This window comes from Accipiter gentilis, chromosome 4 (assembly GCF_929443795.1).
Source record: "Accipiter gentilis chromosome 4, bAccGen1.1, whole genome shotgun sequence".
Taxonomy (NCBI): Eukaryota; Metazoa; Chordata; class Aves; order Accipitriformes; family Accipitridae; genus Astur; species Astur gentilis.
In genome coordinates, this window is record NC_064883.1 from 47,149,972 (window position 1) to 47,174,111 (window position 24,140).

Here is a 24,140-nt window from a genome sequence, read left to right on the forward strand (position 1 = left end):
ACCCCTGTAGTCACCAAACCCGCCCCGGAGAACAGAGTGGAACAAACATCGCCATTACAGAACAAGTGTCAAACAGAAGTCTCAAGTGAAGCATCAATGCTCTGCAGCACTGAAAGATGCTAGTCCAAAAATGTTACTTTTGGTGGGCATTTCCAAAAATAAAGTGGAAGGTGAAGTAGAAGTTACAGCCATCAAGAACTGCACCTCTCAGTCCAAAATACAGCCACTTAAAAAAAGCTTTCTTCACTGTCAAACTGGTCAGGCTGGTCCTATTTCTAATGATCACTCTGATGACGAACCACACTGATTTTAAGACAGATGTACCTTTCTCCATGAAGTTCTTTATAACCTCAGCTTGATACGCTTTTTCTACATCAGTTAACTTGTTATTCTTTCTTCCATTTGCAACTGGCTTATTCCATGCTGAATAACACAAATGGAGCAGTCTTCCAAACCAATTGTGCCAAATCACTCCACTATTCAAATCCTTCGTAATGATCTAGCTCTGTGAGGCTCTTGGAGAGTTAAAAATATACGAAAAAATCATCCTACATTACTGCATCATCCATTAGAACACACTCTTCATGGCAGGTGTCTATACCCCCATACACGCTGCCCATAAATAATAAGTTTTTCTGTAGTCTTGTGGCTAAATAGTTGAAAAAAGGAAGGAGGTATAGAAAGATAAGTCAGTTAGAAGTCAAACAGCTGCTGACCAGGTGATAGAATCTACACTGGTGTGTTATTCAAACATCCTCTAGTAGGTTACTCATATTCATTCAACACTAGCCACCTGCTTGTTCTACCTTCATTACATCCTGAGCTGATTATTGGAAGGACAATATCTCCAGAACACTTCTCTTCAACATCCTTCCCCATTCAAAGCTAAGTAACCTCAGCTCAGGCTGATTAAACATCATTAAATCAAGTTGTAGCTCAGATTGTTAGGGCCAAACACACAAGCTGAGGCTGCTGATGTACTTTCAGCATGGCAGTTGTTTTGAGGGGGGGGGTGTGTGCTTGTTTCGTGGTGTTTTTTTGGTGTTGTTTTTAAATACTATCTGGTTTGTTCATGGTAGTTTGTATCAGCAACCACAGAACCTAAAAAGTATTCCAGATGCAGCAACTGTGTCCCCTAAGAATGTCAAGAACATGGCCAGCTTGCAGTCCACACATTATGTTACTTTCAAAAAATGCATTTGGCTTAAAAACATGCCTTTTAAAGAAAGTCAAATGGAACACTAACCCTAGTTCATTTAAAAACTAGGATGTGTTTTAGCTGGGTTTCCCTCTTCCTGTCTTGAGTTGTCTGTCACTTAAACTACTGTAGACCATTAAAAAAAATAAACAACTCTGATGGACCAATGAAAAAAAAAAAAAAAAGGCCTTCCAAAACAGCAAGAGCAGCATGCAACTGGAGCAGCAACTGCTATCACAGCAGAAAAAAAAGATGCCAGAGTTTTGCCAGGCAAATACCAATCTACTCCGCTTTCAAATAAAGGTTCATAAAAGCTTCTTTTTGGGGTTGCTCATTCTCTTGAAAGAAACAGAGAATTGCGAGATTTATTTATTTTGAATAACTTAGCTGAGGCCAGCATTTCTGTGTCCTGCCAAGAGGTTCAGAATTTCTGTAGTTTGCAAGATGCTGGACTCAGTCACTTAGACATTACTATAGCACAGAGTTCAAATTACCTTCAACTGGAAGAAAGGGAGCTACTTCCTCCACTCCACCTTGACTGGTTGCCCTCAAGCACTGGTTAAAAGCCCACATTTAGTTTAACTTCAACTCAAATTCCATTTTGCTTAACTTACCGGAGGCATGCAGGAGCGACGAGTGTAGCTTTGGGAACGTGCTGTTAGTTGGATCTTGCTTCTTTCCAAAACGGGAGATCTTCAGAGTCCTGAGTTCACGGCTCAGTAGTCTAGGCAATCCATCCTCTCTTAGTAAGGTTTCAAAGTGCAAGTGGAGAGGGTTGCCTGAAAGTAGGAAAACCAAATTATTTTGGTAAGCATAAAAGTTACCTCTTTTCACATACAGCACTGCATACACATCCTTAGCGATTCACACCTGTCAGTACTTCAGTAAACAGATGAAGTGACACAGGTAACTACAGTAAGCATGGTCGATTGCAGGCTCTCTCACCCCACATATGCTGTGACAGAGTGAACAGGATGAGCATGTCCCCAAAGAGCAGCCTCTGCCCTGGCCCTCTGCAACCTGCCATGCTACAGCCAGAACCTGACACCTCGCCATCAAGCTTCTCACCCTTACACTAACCTGAATCATATCCAGCTACATATTACTTGTTTGCATCATTATTTAATGAGTAGAGGTGAGCTTGTACTTTGTTTTTTAATGACAAAAGTATTTTTGGAGAGATGCTCTCATAGTTGCACAGTAGAAAGTTTTTTCCTCACTGTCCCTTAACCTACTTAAAAACTCCATAGTGCACATTCTTTCTCTTCCACAGTTAAAGGCACTAGCACTGCTGCAGCCACCATCATCATTTGTTTAAACAGAAACTAAATGTTAAGATTCCACAGAGCATAGTTCATAAAGCAACCACAGAGCACATCTAGAAGGCCACCAATGTTTCAATAACAGGAGCTTAGACTCAAAACAGTGATTTCACACTCAAAGCTGGTGCTCGTCATCTACCAAACAACTACCCCACAGCCTGTCAAAGTCACCATTAGATTGAGTCTTCCAAGTAGCCCTCCAGGACAGGGGTTTAACAGGAACTTACAATAGTTGTTCTGCCAGCCTCCAGAATTAGAATGTTCCTTGCAGAAGACAGAGAGCTGATCCTGAAGAAGTGCCCTAAGCTTACATTAAAGTAGAGATAGCAACTGCCTCAGATGCAGGCCAAGACACAACGTAGTTCCCTAGGCTCAGAAATCTCCACGGGCTGCGTCCTGGGACTGAAGATGTGTGTCTGGTTACTATGCAGAACATCACTGGACATTTTTCATTATCCTCTAGAAACACACTTACAACTCTGTCAGCTTATTTTTAACCGCCTTGCATGTAAGGAGGAAGAGCAAGGAGGGCAGCGGCACAGCAAGGGGATCATCTTCCGCATTATAACATGTGATCTACTCACCATGAGATAAAGAGAGTATGGGGTGGAAGCCAGAGTCCAGGAGGGCTACGCGCTCTTCTAGGGACATGGTATCAGGGTCTATTGTCTGGACAGAGGCTTTGCAGCTACACAGGATGCAAGAGCTGGGCCATTCACAGCTGCACTTCACAGTGAGAGGTTTCAGTGGCTAGCAGAAGAAAGGAGATCAAACACTTGAAGAGGGAAATGTGCTTCAGATTTAAGTAAAACTGAAGTTGAGATCCAGTAACTCCAGTCTGCTTTGTGCAGATGCACTAGTTTCCATTCACTAAAAAAGCAAAAGCCAGGCAAGTAAACTGTAACCAAGCCACAGATCTGCAGGATGAAAAACAAAGTCAAGACCCAGGGATCAATGTTAAAACAGTGTGCAAGGATACTACCACAGGCTGTTTCCCCTTCTGACCATGGATGAGCTACCTTATCAAAATAATTCAGTGTGTTAAGGAACACATTGTGTGATTCTTTACTAGTATTTCCAAGCCAACAGACCTGCTCCTCTGCAACTCCAGCAAAGCCTAAACACTATTAAATATTAGTTACTTAGCTTAAATAAGCTTTAAACAGAATGAATGTCTTAGAGTCATAACATTGTGAGATTCGGTATACAGTTTGTTTAGCATTACTTCGTGCAAGTAGCTAGATTTGCGGAAGTCTTAGGCTGCAATCTGTGAACTTTTGCCTAGATATGCTGCACTTTTACCTAGTTAAGCGAAAGAGGGCCTGCAGAGCCAGCACAAACCAGGAGACAGGGAGGCTGCAGCCACCAGCAGAAGCTGCAGCTCGGCAAGATTAGAACAGTTAATGGCCTGCCTGGAGACAGAGAAGGAATCCAATACGGTGTTAGAAGATCACAGACCAGAAATCACCATTGGACCAAAAGGCGTGCAAAGAGAGCGTGAGGGGTGGGGGCATAGATTGTAAGGGTATAATTGCCCAGGGATTTCTTTGTTCGGGGTCCCTCTGCAGAGGCACCCAGCTCAAGTTATTTTCTTCTGGCTGTAACATCTGAATAAATTATTTTTTAAATAAGTTTCAATGCCCGAGATTCTGCTACATGAAACCTAGGGTTCAAACTGCAGGGATTATACCAGACACTTGTACGGCACGAATTACCTTAATATTTAATAATTTTCTTTTCAAAACAAACACCTTTGCACCTTTTCCCATCCTGTTCTTCCTCATCTTCCTTAAAGGCTTTTTGTAGCTGTGATGCTTCCAAAAAACTCGATAAAAAGAACTGTTAGACAAGCAATCCACCACCAGCAGCATCTATTATTCTGACCAGTATTGTCTTATTTTCCACTTTTCCTCACTTGCCTGTTTGGAGTGTAAGCTGCAACCACAACAGCCCTAATGTCTTTGTTCCACCATTTTTCCCCACACTGTCACTAAGACACACCCAGTGTCCCTTCCCCATCAATATATCAGGTTCTGTAGGATCAGTCAAACCAGAAGAGGGAGCATTAATAATGCTTTTACCTACAGCCTATGCAGACTGAATTAAATTGTACTGGCTTTGCACTCTAGTGAAACAAAAGATCAGACTGGGAAAAGTAACACAACTTTTAAACTTTTTGTCTTAAATCTGCAGCTTGTTAAATACTTGTTACTTGTAAATCAATATTTGAGGAAAAGGCTACAAACAAGCAAATAAGATATAAGCAGTGTAACAAACCACCACTTGCCATCTGACAGATGTTACCACACACATTCTTTGTCAGAATTAATACATTAAGCATCTTTTAAATCATCAGGTAACTCACAGCTAGGTGTCCAAGGAGCACTTAGTTCATCAGGCTTGGTAGCTCAGCCTTCAAACAACTACAACCCAGTTACACTTGCTCACACACCAGCTTGCCAAGTCTTAACTAAACTAAGGTTATATATTTCTGGGGTTTTATTTTTGGGTGGGTGGTGGGTTTTCTGTTGTGGTTTGGGATTGGGGTTTTTTTGGGGGGTGGTGATGGTGGTTTGTTTTTCCCTGGACAATTCCAAGGTAATCAACTCCAACAGGTAATTACCAGAAGGTTGCTGCCCATGCTAAAGTCTGAGGTACACTCTGGTCATTGTTACTCAAAAAAACCTGCTGCCTTATTTTTAAGAACAGAAATCTGGAATCAGTTTCTAAACCACAATTAGAGAACTCATTACTTTTTTGACATACCTAGGAATTTCTTCTAAAATTCTACATGAATTTTAGAGAAGTGCTCAGAAAACACTGTACTAAAAACCAGAGTCCAACATTATAATAGTTTCTGCTAAAAATAAAAAAAACCCACACATTCTAAATAAAAATGCACCATAGCTTAGTAACCAAATGGCAAAATTTTCACTTACCTTCCTGCTGAAGTGAGACACAGAGGTAGCTCGGACAAGCTTGCGCTTGTTGTATTTGCAAACTGGGCGGATTCTAGCAGCAATGCAGGTATTGTCCAACACAGAAACAAGGTTAAGTGGGTTTGGTTTGCCAAATCTCTCTGCAACGTTCATGCTGATCAGAGAACTGCTGCTGGAGGAGCCAGTACACCAACTGCAACCAAATGAAAAGCAACTCACTCAGAGCAAGAGTAGTAATTGCAATTCTGTATTTATTATTGTAGCTGTGACACCCAAAGGCTCCTTAGTATTTACATCACCAGCTAGGGCTTACCAGTTTTGTTCTCATCACATTTTTAGTCTTGGCTACATTCTCTCTCAAGGGGTATGTAGATTTCAGAATATTTCATTCTCAACATAGAAATGGACACTGAAGGATCTTAACAGCTGTATTTTCATCAGTTAAGGGCAGAAAGTCTTAAAGCCACTGCAGATGTGGTAGCCACTAGTAACACGTGCTCTTTCTCCAAAGACCTTCAGTGAGCAGCTCAATCTATCATCTGATAATAACAAAAGTAATTTACTTCCCATAAAAAAAATAGCCATTAAACCTAAAAACATTGGCAAACATTCTTTCCATTTCTCTCTGTTCACCATGGAGTTATGGTTAAATCTACAGTTACATTTAAATAAGCAGATACAAGTTTATTGCCTCTCAGTATATTCTTCTTACAGAACCATCTGTAAAACATTGCCTTTGTAAAAGATCTTCTCTTTTTGTAATTGGTCATGTGTTCATATTAGCAGTTTAAAACTTTATTTACCCATTACATTTGCTGGTCCCAATCAAGTGTGATAATTTTTTTCTTGGTTTGCATAGCAAATGTTCCAGTAAAATTAGAAGTTTAAAATCTGTATCTTTGTCAGGTGAATCAGAAAGGTTCGAACTGGCTATTACAGCTCCTTGCTGAACTGCAGGACTGCCGGGCAGAAATCAACATCACCAGACATTGACCTGAGGTAGTGGCTAGTGACAAGTCTTTAGAACAAGAAAACACCCAAGCCTCCTCACCTGCCCATTCTTCACAAAATTAAGAGTTGCTGATTTACATCCAAGTTCGATCACTCTATACTGTTGTCCATTTGTTTCCCGTTTATAAGCCAAATCCTATTCAGCTATAAACATATACACATGAGGAAACAAATCTGTAGAAAAGATGTGCTTAAAGAGACCCAAATTTCCCCAGTGACCTCCTCTTAACTGCACAAACCAGGAAGATAAAATTTCATGGACAAGTAAGAGGCAAAGTGCAAGTGAGAAAGTATTCCACAAAAATACATACTACTGATGTTCCACAAGTAAAACCAAACTAGTTCTATATAACAGGGTATGATGAACCTCTGAAGTCTATACCAGATCTGCATGAGACAGATCTTTCTTTCCCAATGGCCTCATGCCTCCTGTTGCCCTACACAGAAAACACAGGTTTGCAGCAAAACTGGTATACATATTTTGGACCTGAAAATTTCAAACCACAGCAACTTCCACAGTAGATAGCTACAGTAGCAGGACGAGGTTACTGTAATGAGATGTCACTGCCCAAACCTGAAAGAACTTACTGCCTATGGGATCCAAACAGGCCATCTCACCTGAAAAGTGACTATATAAGAAGACGTAACAGCCAGGAGGATTTGTCTTGGCCTCCAAAACCAGGCCACTGCTCTACAGCTCATTGCCACTCTTGCTCCAGGTAAGTGGAATAACAAAGAAAGGAGAAGATCCTTGGCCAGAACCACAGCTACTGGGTTCATCTCCATCAAAAACCCGTACTCACTCACGTGTCTGCATCTGCCCTATTGTTATTTGTCAGACAAAGAAAATTAACTTCTAATGCTAGGGTTTTTTTAATTGTATAGCGTTCCACACCTGAATAGCACAGGAAGTTACAGACATGGGTAATTTTATTTGCAATTTCTCCGTATGTCTACTTAGTCTCACAAAATAGCCTTAGATTTCCACTGTGAAGTTTTAGTTAGAAGTATACCCAATGATCCTATAAAAGCTAGAGGTAACCAGACTAGGAAGATCCAAGATATATTTTCAGTGTATCATAGATGACTTGGGGTGTAAGTGTCTCAGTGACATTTTGAAAACTTAACTCTAGATAATGCTTTTAAACTTGCATTCAAGTGTCCCAGACCTTGTAGTCTTTTAAGTGCATTCTAATGAAGTCTCACCAAAGCCTCCAAGGGGCTCTTGTGAATAAAAATTTTGAGATATTTCTATTACCTTGTGTGTTAAACAGGAGGTTCAATGTATCAAAGTTGTATACAGAGAATTCTAGGGCTCTTACTCTTCCGACTGCTGAATAAAGCTCTGTATTAAGAAAGTTTAAGAATACATGGCACAGCTTGTAAAAGTCCATGCTTTCAAATCTACACAAGATACAGTTTTCCTTGCAAGAGAGGCAGAAGGTTCAAAAGCCAATATTAGATTAATAGAAACAAGACAAGCAAGATACTTCAGACAATGTTTCCAACACAGAGGATGCTTTAACTAAGAAAACCTGAAGAGAGAAAATATTTAAGTTTTGGGATCATGTTACATACATCTACTCATTTAGGAGTGATCAAAGACAGATCATACTACACTGCACAGGAACTATCCACCGGAACTTATTTTTACAAGTTCCAAAATGGAAATCCTGATTCTGAGTATATGGTCAAAAACCTTTGGTCTCTTCCCCGACAAGGTCCAAATGAACTCCTAGTATATGAATAATTCCAGTTTGGGTACTTAAGAGTTTCACACTTATCTTGGCATGTGACCTGGATATAACCAAAGTTCTCAATTTTTCCAGAGTCTGCTTATTAGGGAACTGCCTCCCAACACAAGCACCCAGCCAATTCTACAGAAGAGTAAACAGCACTGAAAGAAGTCTTAAAAGCATTTAGGCACCAGAAGCAAACAGGGCCATTTCATTAATATCTTAAGCACAGTCTATTCCAAGTTACACTACTTGTAACTCTTCAATGAAGTTAACTTGAAGAAACTGTGCTTAAGATATAAATGAAAACACCATGTAATGCTGCATTTGCAAAAACAGGCTACAGCGATTCATGGTAGCAAGTTTGAATTGACATAACCAGACCTAAACAAAAGAGCAAGGCTCTTGGTTACATAGCAGAAGATGACAGGTCCAAGGACTAAGGTAGAACAGAAGGGTCCTAGCAATTATCCTACTGGTCTCTGGCTCCTGGTTTCACATCATGGCAATTGTTTCAGACAGAGCAGAGCAGCAGTTGTTCAACCTATTTGCAGCACAGCAATCAATCATCAGTCTCCACAAAATCACAACTTCACTGGCTCCAGCAGGTCAATTTAGAGATTCACATTCTTTCTAATAGGACTATTAATAACAGCCTGCCCTATAAGGAGACATGCATTGCTGATGAGGGAATATGGAGGTGCTCCTCCCAGAGGGCAAGTTCAAGCTGCTTCTACTTTTTCCTCTTCAGACATTTCATAGAATTAGCTGTTAACCAGAGCCAGGCACTGGAGGCCTGGCAAGAGTTTGCCTTATACAAAGAGTGACTACCTGGTATCCCTGCCATCCCAACTCTTCAGTCTTTTCGTTTTTCACAGAAACATGCACTACCAATTCAGTTTGTTTTATCAAGATTGGTAACTTATATATAATAAAGCATACAATGCCTTACTTGCAATTAAGAACATTAATTGCAAAGGGAGAAAGCATAAGATTTCGTGACATACAGAAGCAGAAAATAGTATTTCAGCTGGGTTTAAGATCACTACATACTTCTTAACTCTTCAAGTATGAAAGAGACCCAATACACCACACTGCAAATAACTGTGGATTAAAATAGCCATTTAAACAGATTTAGACTTTTATAATTTGGTCTAATACTTCCAGAATCCTCTGGATTTCTACAATATAAGTCAAGGGAAAATGAGGTTTATTATCTGCAGAATTAGCCCAGAATAAAAGCACAACTACTAAAGTATCTACTTTCAGAAGATTACCAATCTTGAAGCTCAGGACTAATCTGCTAAGAATTTGTTAACCTATCAATCACTGCAGCAGAAACACAGAACTAAGCATCTGCTTTGAATAATCCATACTTTCTCTTCCTTCATTCTACTGCAGTCCAATCAATTCTAGGCTGAAACTACCACTGTTAAAATGCAAGCTAGTTTTACTGAATGAATACAGCAAGAACAACCTTTACTGGAGCTGTCGATGAAAGAAAACAAACTGTTGCCTAAGCAAAACACAAGATGTTTTATTTTGTTAGGCAACACATCAGCCTGAAGCCTCTGCATGTTGTGATTACTGCAATTCCAAATCCCCAAGACTAAAGCTCAACCAATTGATTATAAGAGCATCAGATACCTCAGGAGAAGGTGCTGATGATTTGCAAGAATGATCACGCTGGATCAGACCAAAGGTCCATCTTCCCATCTTGTTCAGTATCCTGTGGAGCAGCTGGGATAAGAATGGGTAAGGAGAAAGAGATGCAGAGAAGGCCTGGTGGTCACTGGGAGTTGTTGAAAGCTGTTCCACCCAGCATCAGCAGCCTGCCACTCAGATGGCACTGAGGAAGAACACAGCAACCCGGGGACACAGATGCTTTACATTGCCAGGCACATCCTGCCACGAGCAGATAAGTCCAGGCCACCAAGTGCCAAGGTGCCTCTGAACACTGGGAGAGTGCAAGCAGCTCCCTGCTGTGCTAGTACGACATAGGCAAACCAAGGCTTTGCACAGGACCATCTGTGCTTGAACCATTTGTTCTTCACCCACCACAATGACAATGGCAAGATGTGGCCCAGGAGGATCTGCCTACATTAACAGAAGAACACCAGGTAGGTGGCTCTGCATGAAACAAAATGCAGTGGCTCTGAGGGGATGACTAGAAAATGAGTGTAAGAATCAGGCAAGTACATACGATACATACCCTAGTGCTCTAAAAGAGTCTCTCCCAACACCTTTAGCACAAACCACACTTAGCTTAGGTAGTACCAGTGTATTTAGCAGCTTTCACTGAATCTTTCTACCACGCAGCAAAATGGAGACTGTATTCAGCTTTTTCAGGAGCTTCACAGAAAATGGAGTGATGACTTTACAGAAAACATAAGGAAAACCCCACCAGAAATAAAAGTGGTAAGTACCCCAAACTTTACTCAATTTAATTAGCAACTTGCCATAAACTTGATGACATATTTGTTTGAAATGATGCAAACTACAACCTAATCGGTGCTATTCTGATGTTGAGACAGCTTGACTGAAACACAGGATGTCAAGGAATACTCAACAGTATGTATCTTCTGAGTGAGTGGGCTCCAACCTTTTCTCACTTTCAAACTTCCACATTTTTCCATTGAAGTGCCAACCTGCCTTCTTGGGTATTTATGCCTCCTTAAACTAAACTTGCTCATCTGTCTTTTGCAGATCCCTTAAAGTCTACAGGCATCCAGGACCACAGACTGAAAGCCTTCTCTCTAGATGTAAACAAAGTTGACAGGGGAAGGGGAAAACTCATTTGAGACCCTTCTTTGTAAGAGAAGGCTTGAAAGGTCACTGAGTTGCAGCTGTGTGCTTGTGAGAAAGAACTGAGGAAGCAGCATGCATCTGGTGAAGGAAAGGAACATTTTCTTCCTAAGACTTCAGCACAAGTTTCACAGTGTTATTGTCTGTACTGGGTTTACATCCCTCCCTCCTATCACTGCTTTATACAATTTATACAGGATCAGATACAAGGAAGAGAAGGTTTTGGCTTTTTTTTTTTTTTTAGAAGAGGCACTAATCCCTCCCTCTCCCAAGAATAACATGGCAAGAGGTAGAGAAATCTTTACAGAGCTGAAACACATGGGAAGGAAATAAGATGAAAAAACCTCAAATGGAACAGCCTAAAAAGCCAAGAAGATACCACAAAGCTAGACATGAAAATGGACCAGTTGGAAGAACAGCATGGTAAATCATTGGGACAATCTGCGCGTTTCATGGGCACGCTTTTGAGGGAGCTTCTCTTAACTGATACATCCAGTACTCCATGGGATGAAAAGCTTATTCAGCAATTCTACAGACTAAAGTTTGCCTCTTGCTACTGAGCTTCTTGAAGACCACTGACTGCTTGCACAGGACATGTCCTCAAGTATTAAACCAAACTGAATGCTAGTTAAACACTGAACAACAAAAGGAAAGTTCCCAGTTTATTTAAAAATTACTGCCCCCCACCTCTCCCCAGGGTTTAACAAACAATTGATCAATAATGTTTTTTATTACAGATTCAAGGCTCCATAAAAATATGAAGACTTAAAAGGCTAAACTCAAGGTATCTCTTCAACACCAACAAGACAGTTAAGACTTACCTCTCCATATATTGAAAATTAATAAGCAGAAAAATATGTTCTACATTCTACAGAAAAGACACTCAAAAAAGCTCAGAAATCCACTCGTTAAAAACAAAAATCAGGTCACCAGGATGCTGTACAGCATTCAGCCTTAATCCACACAGGCAAGGTACACTTTGGTCATCTGTGTATAAAAAGGAGGTAACATCTTCCAGCAGGCTGCCTATAAGACAGGCAACATCACCTATATATTTGGCAGTTTTGGGCGTTTCAAGTACTTATTTCAACTGAACTGAACATACAGAAGTCTTCTAGCTAAAGTTCCCTTTCTTAGCCACTATCACCAATGCCTTAAATAAATTACTTTGATCAACTTAAGAGGAGGAGAACTAACCAGTTAAACACTCTGTTGACTTGGCGGGGTGACATGACACAGGCTCTGAGGGGTGCTGAAGACCCACTGATGGGTGTGCAGGAAGGACTTTGACACACAGTCTTTCCCAAAGACTGTGTAAGATGAGAGGTCTGCAAGAGAAAAATGAGATCTCAAAGTCAGTAAAGCTTAATGCAATAATGACTCTGAAGGATGAGGCCAGAGAGGCGAAAAGCCCAGAAAACCAAGAGAGTAATCTAAGGAGCATTCTGCAGTTATAACACTGAACTTAAATAGGCCCAATGTAAATAATCACATGCAATTTAATCAATTGCATTTCAAGCGACAACCTCCAAATCAATCTAAGTTCATATTTTAAATGCATTCTTAACCATCACAAAGTATCACAGAACTTTTATTTCTCTGTTTTAAGCTGGAGATGATTTTCAGAGCAAGATGGCCTCGTTTTTGAGCTATTCTGCTTTTTCAACTAGACAAAAAGCTTATACTGTACCAAAAAATGTACTAAATGCTGTACTAATTTCATAGAAACTTTTCAACTTTTTAATGAAATATTAATATTATTTAAGAATATTCGATGGTTCACACAATTATAAACTCACTGGACATGATTTTGAAGTGTCAAAACCAAAATACTTTTGATTTCCACACCATTAAACCCCCATACTTTGTTTACTGTATGTGTATATCTACAAAGATAAAAGAGCAACATAAATAGTTCTCCCTCACACTGAAGTACCCATGTCACAGCTTTGTCAATCACTTTCCACAGACCTTGCACAGTAAATTAAGATTCACAGCAGATTTCTGTGGTGTTTGGGGTTTTTTGTCTTGTGGTTTTCTTTTGCTTTGTTTCTATTTAATTTTGGATGACTAAGCATACACAAAAGTACAAGAGGTTTTTTTAAAAGCAAAAAGGTGAAGCAAGTTCAGTTATCACATGTCAAATATGAAGAACTGGTAAACTGGTATCAGCCGATAAATTACTATGAGAAAAATAGCAAAAATTAGTTTTAATATACTATTTTAATGGTTTTTTAAAACCAAGTTATTTGATGCGATTTATAAATTTGCTTCCATCAATCATACGGCTCTTGATTTAAGACTTGGTTTAATGAAAGTTTTTCTTCGCTTCTATCACTGCAGAATTATGTGTTTCTTGATTACTGACCTGCTTCTGCATATTAAACAGGAAGCGGGAGGGAATGCCGTCTTCTACAGGGCACCTTGGGATAGAAGATGAAGGCAAGAGCCACTTATTCTTTTCGGAGGTCACCAGTGACCTAGAACCCAGTTGGCCCTGCTTCTTCACTAGATCTCCAGGCTGCCGGTCACCACCAAGGACTACTGGGCCCTGGGGGATAAAAAGCAACACTGAATTCCACTCATGGAAACCACAGCACAACAAATATTTCTTAAGTATACTCTAAAAGGGAAAGAAACAACTTGAGTTACATTCCTATGGCAACTTCATTAATTCAAAATTCAAGTGTTCTCTGTAACCTAGAGAAAGGAGTTTGTGCTGGTTTCAGCTGAGGTAGAGTTAACTTTCTTCATAGTAGCTAATATGGGGTATGTTTTGGATTTGTGCTGGAAATAGCGTTGATAACTCAGGGATGTTTTAGTTACTGCTGAGTCAAGGCCTTTTCTGCCTTTTCTTTTCACACCACCCCACCAGCAAGTAGGCTGGGGGTGCACAAGTTGCACAAGAACTATCCTCTACTACCAATACCATATTGCCAGCTGGGGTTAAACCACAACACAGTTTAAGGTGGAAACGTTACCAGGCCAACATCAATGCCATTTTTCCTAGAAGAGCTGTCCGCAACCGTGGCTCATAATTAACATGCTGGTTTCAAGGTCCTCCATCTCTGCTCACAGCTACAGGAAGGTATAACTGAGATCAGCAAAAAGGAAATCAAGGCATGACTGTGCCCACATGACATTACTTGCTCAGTATTATTGGTCATGGACCAGCAGACACTGGTGACTGCTATTGTAGACTAGACTATTAAGAGAACATAGACTAATTAAAGTAACATGGCACTAATCAATGAGTATTGCTCAAAAGATGACCACTGCCATGAAGAACACCATCCTCCCTTCACACTATTTCATTTCCGTTCTTATAATGGGTCAGGAGAGCTGGCCACTCTGAAACTCTTCAGTTTCTCTTGCTTCAGTCGCACATACATCCTTCATCCTTACCAGCGTGTGCCTTGGGGCACATGCACAATGCTCTAACACCAACCGATTTCTCTTGACAGTCTTCTCTGTACTCAACAGTAGCCTGATAGTTTCTCACACCAGCAAAATGTCCCTTCAGTAAGAGATCAGTAGAAAGGAGCTGGAAATTTAACATTCCTTACAGGGAAATTTAATGCTGTTCACTGTGTAGTCTACACTTAATAGCACCTGTGGTATAATTACACACATACTTGTGAATGGCAGAAAATATTATGCAGAACAATTAACTTATTTCATGCATTTGCATTCATGTCTGTATAAACATCATAATTGCTTGAGAACAGTTACTGCTTTACAGTAAATTAAAAGATAATCATAAGCTAATCTAGCTAAAGAAATACTGAAATACAGCCAAGACAAATTCCAGTTACTCAGAAAAGATTCAAAGCATCTAAAAAGTTAGTGTTCTCCTTCATCTCATTGTGCTGCATTAGAGACTAATGTTATGAAAGTCTAGGGCCCTTAGGAATCATTATTTTCCATAGCATTAGAGTAGAATCAAAGAGCAATTTAGATCAGAAAGTAAACCTGGAGGTCATCTAGTCTAAGCCTCCACTCAAAGCAGGGCTGACTAACCCTCTCATTGGCAATCCTAGCCAAGAGCGCCAGGAAATTAAGGCTTTCCTCACTCAAGATCTTGCAGGAGCACCTACAAAAGTGTACAAGGATTAAGGCTATATAGGTGCTGCTCTTTACCCTTGCAAGAGACACATTATACTCCAGTGGAACAATAAGTTTTAAATTTATCAAAAAAAGTCATCCAAGACGTTTGATTTATAAAAGCTGATGCAAAAGGAAAGTGCATTTATCCAGAGAAGACATACACGATGAGGACAAAAATTAAAACAGTTTTCCTTCCAGACAAAGAGCAGGAAGAAGGAAGACACTCAAGCCAAGTAAAAATCCTTACAGTCTGCTTTTTTCCCCCCCCGAAGTCTAGGGAAATTAGCTTTGCTGTTTACACTGAAAGCCAAACAGATTAAAATCATTTCAAATTGGAACATGAGAGTAATTTCAAACATTCAGAAGCACCTTGAAAGAATCAACTCAAGTGTTTCCAGAGACTTCTGCAGTAGACTGAGAGGCTCTCAAAAGGGGAAACCCCAAAAGGCATTTCAAGTTGAAGATGCAAAGCTTTGTTTAATGTTTTTCCAGGCAATCTAGTCACACAGAAGTAAATATCATTCTAGTCAAGAAATAAGTATTCATCCTATCCATTTCTACCATAATGCTTCTCAGATATTGAAGTGAAACATTAAAAGGTCATGGCCTGGAAGAAAAGCATAAAACTTGAAATCTCAGAACACTGTATACATGTGCTTTAAATGATAACACTTTCCAGCAGGCATTGAGGCTTAAAATATAAATGGTACCTGTAAGTACCTCTGATGGTACCCTAGCACTATGCCAGTTTAGAAACCAACACTTGGAAGGACCAACTTCATGGCTTATGCCACTGTGGAGCCCCATTCCATTACTGAACTGCTCTGTCTGGACAAAGTGATAAAATGAACCCCCCTCCCTCTCACAGCAAGTTCTTACTATGATCTTTGTGAAGTAGACAGAAGTCGCAGCCCTCAAAAGATAAAGGTAATACCTTCTACTGCTATAGGACTAACTCAAAAGCTCTCAGGCTTTTTCCCCTCACCCTTATTTCTACAGAGAAAATACCATTCTGCTAAAGAAACAGCCCATTACTAGCTTCCAGAGAACCTCCCAAGTCATAAAACAGAAAGCTAAAATTACCTTGGCAGCACGAAGTCGCTTGTAGATATCTGTCTGCTGTCTTATTCGATACTCCAGATCAGAGATTTGAACCTGCAGCCACGTCCAACGGCAAATAATGGCTGCTCTCTCCATCGCCCACTGGCACTCCGCATGGCGATGTCTGAAAAGCAAAAGTTTGCTCGTGCTTATCACTTAAGTAACAGTTTCAACACTACAAAAAACAATTTGACAGAAATTCAAGAACAATTTCACTATTAAGAAGTGATTAAGAGTTTGTGGGGGATATAGGACAAATTAGCTTCCCCCCCACAAATTCTACCAATATCTAGCTTTAATTTACAACTCCTATCCCCAAGACAGAGTGGTCAATACAATTCAACTGTGCAAGAAAATTTATTAAAAAGGAACAGGTATCATTCTTTTGACTACCAGAAACTAATGCAGGAGTCTAGCTCTTTCTAGGTAAGCGCAGAAACAACTTCTCTCCTCTGCAGATTTGGGGGTGGAAGTCACAAAAACAACTGCCTGAGGGATGAAGTCCTAGCTTGTACTGCTGACCACAGAGCAGGACTAACCTGTATTTGTGACACTCCTCAGAGCTGTTTGTCTAATGAGTTCTTAAAAACCTCTACTGACAAATCCCATATGCCCTTCAGGAAGGTACCCCAGTGCTTCACCACCTCAGCTACATTTTTAGTCTATTGCTTGAATCTCTGCTGCTGTAACAGAAGACCATCACACCAGTGCCATGTAGAAAACCCGATTTAAGACATCCACACACAGATAATACTTTCTTTATACTCAGAGTAAGTATTGTCTTCACTGAAAGTTACTGTTTGAGGGGTTTACCAAACAGTACCATACACTCTAGTGGGTTCAGCAGCTGATGTGCTGTGTTTAAGCATCAAGCACTGTGCAGTAACCTTACCAGCCTCCCAAACAGCATCTCTGCTTGTCAGGCAGACCCTTCAGGCTACAGCCAGCCAAGCAATGACAACCCAAACTATGGCACTTTAAGGAGCTGTCATGCCTAGCACAAACAACAGCCTGTAGCACCTGCTATAACACTTGGCATGTGCATTATACCTATAAGGGAGAAAAAAAAAGAGGCAGATAAGATCCCACATCTAACAAGCAGTTTGAATTTCTTTTGCTGAAACAGAAAAATCACCTTGCATAACAACAAGTTTTTTCATAATTTTAGTATTGTAATTCCAGTTATACTGCTTACTAAACAGCCCCACAAACTACTATATCACTATGAACTGAAGCACAAAAGCAGAGTTTATTGACAAGAGCTTTTCCACAGAGCAAAGCATTTGATGCATGTACATTCTCGATCCACAATGGGGAAGCTTTAATGTGCAGTTCTGCATTCAGTGACCTAGGGCTCTGGGCAATTCTTCGTGGCAGCACTGTTGAGGGGAGAGCTGGCATCACAGCCATGGAATACATGACAAGGCATGCCTTTGTACACTGCGTGGGATCCTACAGCAAGGTCGCTCTTATGGAATGAAAGTGTTGTTGTCTTTCAATATCTCTACCCACAAATAAATCTACAATCCTAAGACAACCTTGTGGCTCAAAGACTTCCTCAGAGTTTTGTTTCTAAGCAAGTAGTCTAAGAAAGATTTAGTAGCTCACAAATGCTAAATACACTTAGCATTTGATCTGAATTTACAGAGATGAAAAGAAGCACACATTCAAATAATCCTCATAATGCAAGCAAAATACAGCTACACAATAGTACTTCAATCACTTTAGAGTTGGAAACAATGGCTAATGCAAACACCACTTTACAAACGGAAGCTTATGGAAGCTTGTGGAAGCTCTGGTGTATGCTTTTGCTATCACCAATAGTTTGCAAAAACTTCAAAAGTTTTTTAGTGCAGGCAGGAATCTGCCTGCAAAAGAATAGGAATAAAAAATTTTCAAGTTCAATTTTCTATTCTTATCTCAGGACCACTCGCTTCACAATCTGAAGTAATTCAACTGAAACCTCTTATTGCCAACCCCATAGTGGTTTTTTTTTGCTCTCTTCAGAAAGCACATGACCTACTTTACCTCAAGAGTAAAATGGCTAAAGAACAAAGACCAGATAACGATTAGGGCTAAAACCACTTTTGAGAAATGTTAAGAGGCTCCTTTTCATCCATGTGGGAAGTCTGCTGTATCTGTACAGGATCAGATGTGGCTACAGGTTAAGAACTCTAATTTTAATAAAGAAACACATCAAAGAATTTAGAGCAATATATCAAATCTAAGAACAGAGCACTGACTAAATGAAAAAAATCAGATCTCTCAAAGAAAAACTCTGTATTTTCTTTAAATTAAAGCTTCTAGAAACAATTGGGAATCAATGTGAGCAGAGAGATGAAACTCAGAAGGGGCCCCAAGCTAAGGATGCAGCTTCGAAGCAACTTCAAAGAGTCCAGTTAGCACATCAATAAATGAGAGTCTTTTGATTGACAAGTTCATGCCAAAGGGAAACCAAGCCACGATTTGACTGACCAAACACCTTGTAATTAGGCTTTTCCACAGGAAGCTTAGCTGACAGGCACTCCTGAAAACAGACCAACTTTTACTGATGCAAAGACCTTAACCCAAATGCTGTACCTTCAAAGTACAGTTTACCATCCAGCCTCAAATCTGGTTTATTGCAGACATTTCCATTTAATTCAGTTTTTGAATAGTACCACCTTCCTCTTCCAAAGATCAGGGTGTTGTGGTTGGTTTTTTTCTCCTCCATACTACAGCAAGAGCATGTTGTTTCAAATGGAGCATCTAATCTGTTCTCTGTGTCTTCAAATAGGGTAATGCAACATTCAGAAATTAAGGTGAACAGGCCTACTTTACTAGATAAAAACAAGCACTGTTCAAAAGCAGCCAGTAAAAAAACTTAAAAGTAATTCTGAGCTAAAGACATCTAAAAAGAAATTAAATAATAGGAAAGAGTTTTCAGGCTACAATTCCATTTGGAATTGGAGAACCGCCAGAACTCCTACCAAATCCACTCTGATTAAGCAAAATTATAGCTGATAACAGGGAGGGGCAATAGAAGATGTTAGTGTCCTGGAAGTTATTCAGCCTAAGAGACCACCACGTCAGCTGGTAACACAGAGCCATAGAAAGATGAAAGGCAAACTGAAGGCTGCCTCAGAATTGCTACTTTAGCTTAAGAATTCATAAAGGTACCAGTATATAGTGTAATACAAAAACCTGTTATAATCAATTGCAATAGTCTGTGTCCGTGGAAGTCTTGATTTTTTAGGGCTGGGTAAAGTGTCTCACATATTACATGTTAGCTGACTACACTTTAACATAGAGGAAGAACAAGGGAGGCAAATGTGTCACTCATACCAGGTTGCCTGCTTGGCTTGCAGTCTTAATTTTTCTTCCTAAAGAGCATGGTATACTAGCTTTATTTGCATTTTCCATTCAAATCTAAGATACGAGTTAATCTTTCCCGATTGCTCAAGAGTTAACTGAAATAAATTCAGTACACCAATGAATTCTTTAGATGCCCCTTACTGAATCTCTCCAATACAGGCAAGTCCTCAGAAGACCCAAACAAAAATAGTATGATGCAATTAGAGTTTTAAAACCAAGTGCTTTTCAGATTCTAGTTGTACAGAAAATTAAGAAAATCCCTGTAATGTGAAAAGGAGTCTACCTGTAACAATAGCAAATTATTAGTACCAAATTGCTCTTGGGGGAAGTCAGAAAACAAATCAGATCAGATACCAAGCATTCTGAAAAAATGCAAGGCAATCTGTGGGAGCATTCATACGGATAATTAGCTAAATTCCTAGTACATTTACTACCACCATTATGCAATTTTCACAAACAAGCGCATTAGTATTTTTGACATATCACAGCTTCCCACAGACTTGATAATAATTGCTGTACTTTAGTACTAAATCAATTAAAGCTTGGATAACTGTCAGATTTTTTTCTTTCTCTCCCTAGAGAAAGGGTAGCAAACACACAGGTACTGAAATAGGTCACGCAGAAATTGAGTTTGATTAAACTGACATAAGGTAAGTGACACAGTACAGACCCACTATTTAATAGCATGCAGGAGAATCCATTTTCCAGGGGATTAACAGGCAGTACATTTCTAGGGTATTACACGAGAAGAAAAACAGAAACTGCAAACAACTGCATGAATAAAATGGCTTGGTTATCTCATACTTTTAAATCAAGGTAGCAAGCTTCCCCATTTTATACATATATAGTTCAAGTCAAACTCTTGAACACGGGACATTGTAGCTGCTAACTGTAATATCTGTCAGACACCCCACTGGCAGATCTAACCAGCAACATCTTCTGCACACCCACCTCACCTAAAGCAAAGCTCTGGCAGAAAATCAGCACTGTTTTTGGCCACAGACAGTGCTCCCTGAAGGTAACCACTCAGGGTTACAGCAGAAAACAAGATCACCAACACATATGCACAGAAAATGCATAAAATTAACTTCAATTTTAAGCAAACTTAAAAATATCTTGTTTATAGACAAATACCTCTAAAGCCTCCCACAGGACAAACCACACAGTACTAACGTTTACCTGACCAGGTGTGACAGGTTGACTGTGGTTGAACACCAGGTGCCCACCAAAGCCATTCTACCACTCCCCCCTCCTCAGCTGGGCAGGGAAGAGAAAAATATAACAAAGGACTCGTGGGTCAAGATAAGGACAGGAGAGATCACTCACCAATTACCACCACAGGCAAAACAGACTCATCTTGGGGAAAATTAACTCAATTTATTACAAATCAACCAGATTAGGGTAATGAGAAATAAAACCAAATCTCAGAACACCTTCCCCCCACCCCTCCCTTCTTCCCAGGCACAACTTCACTCCTGAATTCTCTACCTTCCCACCCCCCCCCCCCCCCCCCCCCCGCCAGCAGTGCAGGGGGACAGGGAATAGGGTTTATGGTCAGTTCATCACACATTATTTCTGCTGCTTCATCCTCCTCAGGGGCAGGACTCATCATATTCTTCCCCTGCTCCAGCATGGGGTCCCTCCCACAGGAGACAGTCTTCCACAAACTTCTCCAATGTGGGTCCTTCCCATGGGCTGCAGTTCTTCACAAACTGCTCCAACACGAGTCCCTTCCATGGCGTGCAGTCCTTCAGGAGCACACTGCTCCAGCATGGGTCGCTCATGGGGTCACAAGTCCTGCCAGAAAGCCTGCTCTGAGAGCTCCTTTCTCCACAGATCCACAGGTCCTGTCAGGAACCTGCTCCAGTTGGGTTTGCGCAGGGTCACAGCCTCCTTCGGGCAACGACCTACTCCAGCGTGGGGTCCTCCACAGGCTGCAGGTGGATATCTGCTCCACCATGGACCTCTCCAGGCTCCAGGAGGACAACCTGCTTCACCATGGTCTTCCCCCACGGCCTGCAGGGGAATCTCTGCTCCAGCACCTAGAGCATCTCCTCCCCCTTCTTCACTGACCTTGGTGTCTGCAGGGTTGTTTCTCTTACATGTTCTCACTCCTCTTTGCAGCTGCTGTTTTCTGTTTTCCCAGCAACTTTTTTTTCCTTCTTAATGTTATCACAGAGGTGTTACCACTATCACTGATTGGCTCAGCCTTGGCCAGCAACAGCTCCATCTCAGAGCCAGCTGGTATTGGCTCTGTCAGATACAGGGAAAGCTTCCAGCAGAAGCTTCTTACAGAAGCCACCCCTGTAACCACCCCACCCCCACCCCCACCCCCCCCTACCAAAACCTTGCCACACAAAGCCAATAGACCAGACAGAGCAGGTCACCATGCTCTGAATTAGCACCAACAGTTTCTCTGGCAATGCACAAAGCCAGAACAGTCATTCCCTTTGGAAACCTCTTACCTGCAGGGACTTACCTTCAGTTCTCCTCCAGTTATTTTTTAGTAACTCTGAAAAGAGAAAGACTAAGTGCTTACTGATAGTTTCTTTCTCAAATTATGTATCTGCTGCCACTACCAAGGTATGAAAACATCTGCAGAAAGTAAGCTTTTGAATAAGGACAACAAGCTAAAACAATGTCTGAAAGAAGTTACTAGCTCATCTGTAGATATTTTGACGAACAAGGCTGTTCACAAGGATGCAGTAAATCACAATTGACTTCTTGAGCCTAGATATCAGACTTTTGTTTTCAGAAGACATTTATCTTGCTTGTAGTTTTCCAGGAAGCTTTCTCTCTTCCTCCTGACTGACTCAAGCTCAGTAGATCTAATGAATTAAAATATTTGTTTCAAGACTAGGTGGAAGGAACTCCATAAGCCTCAGGTTATGTAAGAACTAGTTGTTCACATCCATCTGCAACTGCATGTGCGAGGTTGTTGAGGTTTTTTAAGGTAAGTTTTGTGTATCTATATAAAAACCCAGGCAGGCCATATTCAGTTTCCTAAAACAGTATTAAAAGAAATGAGATGAGAATATGGGTCAAAATTCTTGTGATTGAGCAAGGGTGTAGAAAGCTCTGCATCCCACAGCCGAGAAGAGTGCTCAATCTAGTAGACCACCATTCAAAGAAGAAATTAATACTTTTTTCTTCTTTGGTGACATTTTTAACTAAAAGGTTTTTGAATGTCCTTACAACTGTGGGTAGCACAATCCTCACAACCTGATGACATCAAATGGGATCACTTGCCTCAGGGAACATAAGCAGAAGATACCTCTTCTGAGCATGCCACATCAATCTCATCCAGACAACAAACTTCAGTCATGACACGATGGGAACGCAGAAGCAGTGTTGTAGTTTAACCCCAGCCAGCAACTAAGCACCACGCAGCTGCTCACTCACTCCCCCCCATCCAGTGGGATGGGGGAGAAAAATCAGGAAAAGAAGTAGAACTCCTGGGTTGAGATAAGAACAGTTTAATAGAACAGAAAAGAAGAAACTAATAATGATAATAACACTAATAAAATGACAACAGTAGTAATAAAAGGATTGGAATGTACAAATGATGCGCAGGGCAATTGCTCACCACCCGCCGACCGACACCCAGCTAGTCCCCGAGCGGCGATTCCCCGCCCCCAGTTCCTAAACTGGATGGAACATCCCATGGTACGGAATACACCATTGGCCAGTTTGGGTCAGGTGCCCTGGCTGTGTCCTGTGCCAACTTTTTGTGCCCTGGCTGGGCATGAGAAGCTGGAAAATCCTTGACTATAGTCTAAACACTACTGAGCAACAACTGAAAACATCAGTGTTATCAACATTCTTAGCATACTGAACTCAAAACATAGCACCGTACCAGCTACTAGGAAGATAGTTAACTCTATCCCAGCTGAAACCAGGACAAGCAGAAAGATATTGCCCTAGGAACTTCACATAAAAAATTATCAGGCATGCCCAGATTTTAATGCACTAAGCCTGTGACCACAGTTATATTAGGCACAAGCATATGTACTCTCCTTCCAAGGAAAAGGATTTTCTAAGGATAATTCTGATACTCTGATAAATTCTTTCAAATCTGATAAATACTTTCACTTCAGAAACACCTGGATTTCCCTATCCTCACTTTAAATCACTGTCTACAACAAGTTCTTGACAGGTTTGAATCTGCTCCTTACAGATTCATAGACTGAAGGTTTATCTTGGAAACAGATAAGGAGGAAATTTTTTTACAATGAGGGTGGTGAAACACTGGCACAGGTTGCCCAGAGAGGTGGTAGATGCCCTATCCCTGGAAACATTCAAGGCCAGGTTGGACAGGGCTCTGAGCAACCTATCTAGTTGAAGATGTCCCTGCTTGTGGACCTTTAAAGGTCCCTTCCAACCCAAACCATTCCATGATTTGAATATTGCCTTGTGGTAGGGAGATCAGGGGCAGATTACAATGGTTCTTTGTAGCCAGAAGAGAAGATTCATGCTTTTGCCATTAGTTTAGGTACATTACCACAAGGTAAGAAATTTCCAGGTATAGTTATCCACATCTAGCTTTCCACAATATTGGAAGAGTTCC

General features: G+C 40.7%; 1 protein-coding gene across 2 annotated transcripts in view; it reads right to left on the minus strand.

Annotated features, from left to right (window-relative positions):
- Positions 1 to 24,140, minus strand: part of LOC126037824 (KAT8 regulatory NSL complex subunit 1-like) — a 36,719-nt gene that overhangs the window by 8,218 nt on the left and 4,361 nt on the right. For both annotated transcript variants that reach the window (XM_049798644.1, XM_049798643.1), the window contains exons 2-7: positions 16,202 to 16,343; positions 13,380 to 13,562; positions 12,209 to 12,339; positions 5,460 to 5,652; positions 3,105 to 3,270; positions 1,813 to 1,977 (exon numbers count right to left, since the gene is read on the minus strand). In XM_049798644.1, coding sequence (XP_049654601.1) covers positions 1,813 to 1,977; positions 3,105 to 3,270; positions 5,460 to 5,652; positions 12,209 to 12,339; positions 13,380 to 13,562; positions 16,202 to 16,343 — 980 coding nt within the window. The remainder of the gene's footprint in view (positions 1 to 1,812; positions 1,978 to 3,104; positions 3,271 to 5,459; positions 5,653 to 12,208; positions 12,340 to 13,379; positions 13,563 to 16,201; positions 16,344 to 24,140) is intronic.